General features: G+C 44.4%; 1 protein-coding gene across 1 annotated transcript in view; it reads right to left on the bottom strand.

The window, feature by feature from the left end:
- LOC111976619 (junctophilin-2) overlaps positions 1-9291 on the bottom strand; it is a 26356-nt gene extending 17065 nt beyond the window's left edge. The window contains exons 1-2 of the mRNA XM_024005594.2: positions 8353-9291; positions 3621-4452 (exon numbers count right to left, since the gene is read on the bottom strand). Of these exons, the coding sequence (XP_023861362.1) occupies positions 3621-4452; positions 8353-8731 (1211 nt within the window). The 5' untranslated portion in view covers positions 8732-9291. The remainder of the gene's footprint in view (positions 1-3620; positions 4453-8352) is intronic.
- Between the last annotated feature and the right edge of the window lie 719 nt (positions 9292-10010).

Raw genomic sequence — 10010 nt, 5'->3', positions numbered from 1 at the left:
AGGCGATAGAATTCACAATAAGCACGGGAGGGGGTGCTGGTATATTACATTACATTTAAGCCATTTAGCAGGACGCTCTTTATCCAGAGCGACTTACAAATTGGAAAGTTTCATACATATTATCCTGGTCCCCCCGTGGGGCAATGAACCCACAGACCCTGGCGTTGCAAGCGCCATAGCTCTACCAACTGAGCCACCACGACCGCGTGGCCTTCTTCTTACTGGCCCATATTGACACCAAAACCCCCGAGGTGCCTTCATTTGCTATTTAAAAACTGGTAATCAAAACAGTTAAAACAATTTTTTTGTTGTGTTGTCATAACCCATGGAAGTACAATCAGTTTTCAGACATTGGCATTCAGGGTCTCAAACCCCACCCAGTTTTATTAGAAACTAACCAACCCTCCTCTCTCCTTCTCTCCCCCCCCTCGATTAACACCCTCCTCCTCTCCTGTCCCCCTCATTACACCGCTCCGCTCATCTCCTTCCCCTCGATTGAACACCCTCCCTTCTCTTCCGTTCTCTCACCTCGCTCCCTCACATAACACCTCCGCTCTCACTGTTTCCCCCCTCATTAACACCCTCCTCTCTCCTTTCCCCTCATTACACCCTCCTCTCTTCTTCCTTCCCCTCATAACACCCTCCTCTCTCTCCTTCTCTCACCCCCGCTCATGTAACACCCTCCTCTTCTCCTGTCCCCTTCTCATATAACACCCTCCTCTCTCCTCCTTCCTCACCCCCCTGCATTAACACCCTGCCGCTCTCCTTCTTCTCACCCCCTCATTACAACCCTCCTCTCTCTCCTTCTCTCACCCCCCTCATTAACACGCCTCCTCTCTCGCTATTCTCTCTCGCTTCCCCTTCGCATTAATCACCCTCCTCTCTCCTCCTCTCTCCTCCCCTCTCCTTCTCTCACTCATCTCGGCCCTCTCATCTGCTGTCCTTCTCCTCCCTACTTTTGCACGCTACCATTTTACAATCTGTGGAATTGAATAATTTGCGTGTCACAATAACCCAGTCACACGTACGATGAGCGCAAACCAGGCAAGGTAATGAGGTTGTCAGGAACTCCAACAGACAAAATTCTTTTTAGAGAAAGGCCCACATCACCATTACGCCAATGGGGATCTGGCACAGTAAATGAAACCATGGCATTGCCTCTTTCCCTTTTGGAATCTTAACAGATAATTTGCGTGATTGAGCATAGCCTGTGACTGTTGCTCTTTCACCCTGGTATCCCCATACACTGCAGGAGGAGAATGCTTTCATTTTCACCTTGTTGAGCACCGTGCAGCGTGAACGAACCAGTGGTGTCAATAAAACAGCCTTCTCTCTACTGTACCAGGCGTTCTCCTACTAAGCACAATTCGGGAGGCGAGTAAGCAAAGGGAGAATATCTGGTGATGGTCAAGATTTCCAAGCAGTGAATCTCCGATCTTAAGGCTAATTCAAACATGGCAGAGGCAGAGACGACACTGCATGTTTCACGGCTATCCAAGCTGTCTATGAAGCCTGGTCAAACCCACATAGAGAAAGTATTGTCTTCCTTCATGTGTCTCCATGGTCCCCTATTGTGACCACGCCAGAGAAAGTCATGAGAGGCTAACAACCTGCAACTGCTGATTCTGATCTGACTCAAGAGTTTCTTTATTGTCCAAGATCACCCCTCTTACTGGATCATTCAGCGCCGAAAAACAGTATGCTCTCCGTGTCCATGCACTGCTACGCAGAAATAAGATCAGGACTAAAACAATTTACATGACATTGAAGCAGAGCCTTGATTTCTTCTTGGCAAATTGGTAAAAGGATACTGGGAGAGGGATGGTGAGCAAGTGGGGAGTTGTATTTAGAGAGAAAGTGGTGTACTTGAAGGCATTCCTGTAATGTTTGTTTTAAAAGAAGGTAAGTATAGTTTATTCATAGGAACATAAGGTAATAAACAGTCTATACCACAATGGGTTGAAACTAGAGAATGTGCTTGTGTATGTTGTGTGCCTATTGAAAGTGTTTACTGAAAAATGTGTCTGATCATAATCACCTAGTCTATCAAAAAAGTTTGGACACCACCACTTCATTCAAGCGGTTTTTTATAATTTTGACTATATTTTCTACATTTGTAGAAATAATAGTGCATGACATCAAAACATGAAATAGGCACATGATGAGAGTGGCACTGTAGGTAACCAAAAAAGTAGTAACACAAATCAAAATACACTTCACACACCACACACACACACACACCACACACACACACAACACACACACACACACACACACACACCACACACCACAAAACACACACACACACCACACACACACAACGACACAACAGCACACACACACACAGTACTAATATACCATATATAGCTGTCTGTCTCAGTATATATTTGCAGTGTTTTGGACATCTGTCTTAGTCCTCCTTAGTTTGAGCAAAATCCCTATATGGATCATGTGAATTGTGCAAGGACATAAATGGATGTACTTTTTATGGCATACCTCAATATAAAACACATTTGCCTGTTGATGGCCACATACTGTATATTGGTGGCTGAGAGGACAGAGGAAGCAGGGTATCCTAACATTCCCTGTTCATATCTCAAGTCCATTGCGCCTAACCCATCATTGACAGGCAACCTCAAGTTGTACAAAGTACACTTTGCTTAATGACATGTTAATGTTTTAGGCTACTGTATTAAGATGTTAGCACTGTCTAACGGAAAGGAATGCAACCTCTCTAAGTGGAACCCTCGACAATGGACGTTTGCATTACATTATGTTTACTGTTACTGTTGAGTGACAACAGGAACAGATCAGCAGTAGCTCCCAGAGTGATTTGGAGCCAATAGCCTAATGGTTTGGAGTGGAGCAAAGCTAGCTGAGCACAATACAAACAGATGTGTAGAGCGGATGTCTAACCAGGTGCATAGCAACACTGGCCCACATGTTGTCTTCATTGCATGATGTTTCTATATGTCATATTGATGCTAAATGTTGATCCTYCCTTCACTATATGTGCATTTGGGAAAATCTAAATAATTATGTCTCTATATTCAAAATGCGTAATATACACAGAGTTTGTAAAACACTAAGAACTCTTTCCATGACATAGACAGACCAGGTGAATCCAGATGAAAGCTATGATCCCTTATTGATGTCACTTGTTAAATCCACTTCAATCAGTGTAGATGAAGGGGAGAAAACAGGTTAAAGAAGTATTTTTAACCATTGAGACAATTGAGACATGGATTGTGTATGTGTGCCATTCAGAGTGGACGGGCAAGACAAAATATTGAAATGCCTTTGAATGGAGTATGGTAGTAGGTGACAGGTTCACCGGTTTGTGTCAAAGAACTGCAACGCTGCTGGGTTTTTCACACGTGTATCCCATGTATGGCTCAGTTYGTAGAGCATGGCGCTTGCAACGCAGGGTTGTGGGTTTGATTCCCACGGGGGACAAGTATGAAAAAAGCATGAACATGTATGCAATCACTACTGTCACTTGCTCTGGATAAGATGCCCCAATGAACTGAGGCTGTTCTGAGGGCCTAAGGGGGTGCAACTCAATATTAGGAATGTCTTCCTAATGTTTAGTACACTCAGAGTATGTTTATTGTCTATACCTGGACGCAGCAATCTCTGCTTTCTGTTTGGCGATGGCAGAGGCACGCTTAGCTCCCTCCACACCGCGCTCCACCTTCTGCCTGATCTTGGTGCCCTTCAGTTGGATCACCCTCTTCTTCATGGCCTTCACCAGTATATTGTTCATATACTTTCCCTCCTCCTTGCCCCCCTCCGCAAAGGTAGTGCATCCATAGCCGTGTCGCTGGTTGTCCAACCACTCACCCTCATACTTCAGACCACTGGACCGTTCGCTTATTCCATAGCCCGAGCGCTTGTCGTTCTTCCACTCCCCCATGTAGACCTCTGTGGTGGTGGCATCGATGTCGGCCTCCACAGGGGGGAAATCATCCGGCCCGGCTAGGCTCTCGTCTCCCAGACTGATGGTGGAGTTGGCATCGCTGGCCACATCGCTGGCAGCAGAACTTAACGCAGATTCGCTCCTCGATCCCAGGAAGCTTAACTTGCTCCTCACGCTGGATAAGGACGTACGGGAGTCTGACTTCTTCAGTTTCCCCAGGAGAGACCCCCTTCGGAACAGGCCCTTCTTGGGTTTAACGGCATCCGGGTCCACCTGGAGGGTCAGGGCGAAGCCGCCCCGGGAGGGCCCCAGCTTGGTGGGCGTGGTGACCCGGGTCTCCTGGCCGGCGACGTTGGTGGTGGTGATGGCGGGGACATCCTGTTGGAGCAAGGTGCCGTTGCTGTGCTCGCTGCGGAGGGAGGTGAGGGAGGTGCGGAGAGGGGAGCGAACCACCGCTGCCATACCGTAGGGCACGCTCTGACGGACTCCGTACCCGTGTCGCATACCGCCAGTAAACTGGCCCTGAAATGTGCCTGAAAAGATACAGAGGGCATTGATCGATATGTTAACATCTACAGAAATAGACAAGATATAGTCTAAACCGTCTTCACTAGCCTCACACGTCACACACAATTTCATTGAAGATGTGTGGGTTGGTTATTTATCATTATCATCACCCTTATGCCATTGCAAGGTAAATCAACAGTGTGAGGTGAATGGTTTTGTTTTGAAAGTAGAATAAATTGCATTATTGAAATGTTGAGGTAACTTAGACTATGGGGAATCAATGCAGGTCAGGAACCATAACATGATAGAGAACATTGACACATATTTTTATACTTTGTCCTACACTATGAAGTACATCAACACAGTAACATATGATTTGATAGGTGGGCATATGGTTTGCGTGAAAGACTACAGTGCAAGTTATTAATGTTATCCAAACTAATCATGGGTCTAGTCTGTCATGCAAAATCTGTGTCTGGATGCCATTGGCTGTAGCTATAGCTGGACCGTGAGTCCAAGAGGACACAGCAGRCTGCTGGGCTATTATTACTTCCTGACACATGGTGTCAGAATCTCCCAATCAACCAATCAAATGGGCCCAAGTCTGATGAGTCAGCTACTGAAGGGACCAGGGGCTTTAAACAGACAGCACCYCCACCAATATTATTGGTGTGATCTCTCAGCAGGTTCAAGTGTACAGTTACAGTATGAGAAGATAAAGCCCAGTCCTAGATCTCTACTGCATGTGCTTTTGCCAGCTCCTCTGCCTAAGCTACTGTTCATTCATTCAACATTGTAGAGAAATCAGTGTTGTTTCTCCTGTTAATGTTCCTCCACTCTCTCACCAGTTCTTTAGGGCATCTCAGAGTAGGAGTGCTGATCTAGGATCCGTTTTATCAAGATTATATAGACAGGGGCGACCGATCAGCACCGGGCCCATGAGTTCTTGTGTGTGTGACAACAATGAAACTAGAACAGCTAAGACAGCTTAGTTTAGCATCCCACATCATAGGACACACTTTGTATTGACACACACCACTAATGTGCCTTCCACTGCCACTATACTTTGGCAAGAGGTCCTTAGCAATGGGCAAGATCCCAATGGACCATCTGGAGCAACACTTGGGTTCCTCTCCTTGGTCCACTGCTGCAAGCTTTAGTCACTCATTCTCTCATAAAACACTGAAATGGGACATTAGGATTGTACTGGAAAGCCTACTGTACTGTAGATAATCACTCATATCCCTGATGCTACATCTTCAGCTGCACTTGAATATATCYGCGCTACAGAGAATAAATACCACTCCTATGCAATTGCCTCTACCCGTCTTCAAACGTTAAATGTCAAGTAAGACAAATGTCAAGTGAGGCAAATGGATGTGCAGCAATGGTACAATATTATTAGGGGGGGAGATACTGATAATCTATTATTGAGAATAGAATTGTATTGGATTCCCCGTTTGTGTACCAAGAAAGACCATTTCTTACCTGAATATGTTACTTTACTTTGATTTGTCTTGCCTTCCAGGTTACCCACTTGGTCATTTTGTAAATATATATTATGTTCTGGAACCATAACATGCACCCATCTCATTGTTATTTAATTATTAGAGATATACAAATGTTTTTTGCACCAACCATGCGTCATGTCTGCAATGGTCATGTGAGGTGAAATGTGTATATTTTGGGATGTGAACACTCAGTGTGTTTGACCTGACGAAGATCCGTTTTGGATGGAAACGCTGTCAATAAAGCGGTGAATTGGGATCTTTAACAGTGTGCGGGCCTTCTTGTTCTATTCAATATTATTCCACATTACTGCATTGCAATTACATATGATAAATTCCAGATTCCCTTACATACACTACCGGTCAAAAGTTTTAGAACACCTACTCATTCAAGGGTTTTTCTTAATTTTTTACTGTTTTCTACATTGTAGAATAATAGTGAAGACATCAAAACTAGGAAATAACACATATGGAATCATAGTAAGCAATTTTTATTTTTTATTTATTCTTTTTTTACCCCCTTTTTCTCCCCAATTTCGTGGTATCCAATTGTTAGTAGTTACTGTCTTGTCTCATCGTTACAACTCCCGCACGGACTCGGGAGAGGCGAAAGTCGAGAGCCATGCATCCTCCGAAACACAACCCAACCAAGCCGCACTGCTTCTTAACACAGCGCGCATCCAACCCGGAAGCCAGCCGCACCAATGTGTTGGAGGAAACACCGTACACCTAGCGACCTGGTCAGCGTGCACTGCGCCCGGCCCGCCACAGGAGTCAATAGTGCGCGATGAGACAAGGATATCCCTGCCGGCCAAACCCTCCCTAACCCGGACAACGCTAGGCCAATTGTGCGCCGCCCCATGGGCCTCCCGATCGCGGCCGGCTGCGACAGAGCCCGGAAGCAATTTTTTAAAAACAAATATTCTTCAAATAGCCACCCTTTGCCTTGATGACAGCCTTGGCATTCTCTCAACCAGCTTCACCTGGAAACATTTTCCAACAGTCTAGAAGGAGTTCCCACATATGCTGAGCACTTGTTGGCTGCTTTTCCTTCACTCTGCGGTCCGACTCATCCCAAACCATCTCAATTTGGTTGAGGTCAGCAGATTGTAGAGGCCAGGTCATCTGATGCAGCACTCCATCACTCTAATTCTTGGTAAAATAGCCCTTACACAGCCTGGAGGCGTGTTGGGTCTTTGTCCTGTTGAAAAACAAATGATAGTCCCACTAAGCCCAAACCAGATGGGATGGCGTATCGCTGCAGAATGCTGTGGTAGCCATGCTGGTTAAGTGTACCTGGAATTCTAAATAAATCATAGACAGTGTCACCAGCAAAGTACCCTCACACCATAACACCTCCTCCTCCATGCTTCACGATGGGAAATACACATGCGGAGGTCATCTGTTCACCCACACCGCATCTCACAAAGACARAACGGTTGGAACTTAACATCTCAAATTTGGACTCCAGACCAAAGGACACATTTCCACCGGTCTAATGTCCATTGTTCTTGTTTCTTGGCCAAAGCTAGTCTTTTCTTCTTATTGGTGTCCTTAAYTAGTGGTTTCTTTGCAGCAATTCGACCATGAAGGCCTGATTCACACAGTCTCCTCTGAACAGTTGATGTTGCGATGTGTCTGTTATTTGAACTCTTTGAAGCATTTATTTTTGCTGCAATTTCTGAGGCTTGTAACTCTAATGAACTTATCCTCTGCAGCAGAGGTAACTCTGGGTCTTCCTTTCCTGCGGCGGTCCTCATGAGAGCCAGTTTCATCATAGCGCTTGATGGTTTTTGCGACTGCACAGTTCTTGAAATGTTCCGTATTGACTGACCTTCATGTCATAAAGTCTCGATGGACTGTCCATTCTCCTTGTTTATTTGAGCTGTTCTTGCCATAATATGGACTTTTGCTCTTTTAACAAATAGGGATATKTTCTGTATACTCCCCCTACCTTGTCACAACACAACTGATTGGCTCAAACGCATTAAGAATGAAAGAAATTCCACAAATGAACTTTTAAGAAGGCACACCTGTTAATTTAAATGCATTCCAGGTGACTACCTCATGAAGCTGGTTGAGAGAATGCCAAGAGTGTGCAAAGCTGTCATCAAGGCAAAGGGTGGCTATTTGAAGAATCTGAAATATAAAATATATTTTGATTTGTTTCACACTTTTTTTGTTACTACATGATTCCATGTGTTATTTCATAGTTTTGATGTCTTCACTATTATTCTACAATGTAGAAAATAGTCAAAATAAAGAAAAACCCTGGAATGAGTATGTGTTCTAAAACGTTTGACCGGTAGTGTATACTTGATTTAATTAAATGCCATGATATGGCTGGTACATGGTTAAGTGTCAAGCCCACCTCCAAACACTGGACAACATAATACAAAAAAAAAACCAATCACATACCTCCATCAGCATATGTCTCTGTGCCATATCCATCTTGTAATCCGTTATTCCATGTTCCTTCATATTTTGCTCCACTACCCACACTCAGACGCAAGCCATATCTCCCCTTGAAGCCATGAGTCCATTCTCCCTTGTAAACCCACTGTCCCTTATTCTCAACTCCTAGACCGTGGCGCTTCCCTTGCGACCAGAAACCTTCATAAGTATTTCCGCTTGGCCAGGTGTACACTCCAACTACTTCAAACCCGTAATTCCAGGAGCCGGAGAACTCGCCCTGTCCTTTAGGTCCGGTGCAGATCCCATGCCCATGGGCTTTGCCACCTTCCCAYCCACCACAATAAGCTCCGCCATCATCAAATTCAAAACGACCTCCACTCATACCTTCCCTTCTGTGACTCCAAACAAAAATGTGGTTCAAAGGTAAAGTCAAATCAATGACAACAAATAAATCTTGGTCAAGATAAAATCTCTTCCTTCAGACTGCATCCACCTGCTCCTGTCATTAAAAACAATGTAGGATATCCTTGGTACTGTGCTTAGAATTTATTTGTATTTTTCGGTCTTTTTCACGTAGCCTTCGCACGAGACACTGCAAATTTGATTTAGGCGCGCATTTTCTTATTCCCTCATGGATGACTTCTGTTGATCCCCGGTCGATTTTAGAGTCGTGAACTTAATGCAGCCTTTGTGCTGACTGAGTAAGATTTGTTACGGTTGTTTCCCCCGAGAGATACAACTTATATGCCCTTATTTAGTTGAACTGTCTTTTGATGTATTATCTTTCTGGTTGAGCCAGGGATCTTGCATGGCTTTCCAAGGTGGCCATAGAAAAGCCCCTTTCCCCTGTCCCTGCTTCCCCTCACTCTGCCGCTGCTATCTCAAAACACTTGGTGCGGTTGTAAATGTTTAAGCAGACCTAACAAGGCGACCAGATCCACACACACTGTTCCAAAAATACAACCCAATCCTTACTCTGCTGCAAGGAGTCATCCCAGATCACTCGCCACTTCAGAGTTGGGCATGCGTAGGGTATATCCACAGTCACACACTGAAGACAGAGCGTTTAAACAGGCCTTGTCTTCTATTTTATGTCGATCAACTGTGCACCATCAACAACATGTGGTTAAAACAAACATTTCAAATCCAAAATAAAAGGATGACTTTAAATCTTAGTCATGGAAAAATAGTACCACTGCATGAATACTGCCAGTATTTCCTTCATGGGATCCAATAGGCTATGGATGCGAAAGTAAACTTTCATATATGCCTATATAGTCCTAATACACTAAATTGACTCTGAACTCGTATTGCTTCAAGCCATATGATGCAACTCAAAACTTGAACTGCTGCCATTTACAGACGCCGAATTTATCTTAGAGCATTTCATATTCAGCACGACCCTTCATCTTTATTTGTGCACTTAGCTGAACGCCACCTTGAGGCTTGCTTGGTATGCCTTTTGGCATTATGGCCCAGTGACTAGGATCCTGATTGCTCAGCCCTAGCATGTAAAAGTCGCACCATCTACTGGCACAGATCAATCATTGCAATATTTGTGGAGAAAAACCCCACAACAAAAACACCTAAATTGCTCTATAAACGTGGAGTAATTCAGTTTTTTATGAGAAAAATGAGAAGGGTTAATGCAATTAATTCAA

The sequence above is a fragment of the Salvelinus sp. IW2-2015 genome, linkage group LG17 (assembly GCF_002910315.2).
Source record: "Salvelinus sp. IW2-2015 linkage group LG17, ASM291031v2, whole genome shotgun sequence".
Lineage (NCBI taxonomy): Eukaryota > Metazoa > Chordata > Actinopteri > Salmoniformes > Salmonidae > Salvelinus > Salvelinus sp. IW2-2015.
This window is presented reverse-complemented; position numbering and strand designations above follow the sequence as displayed.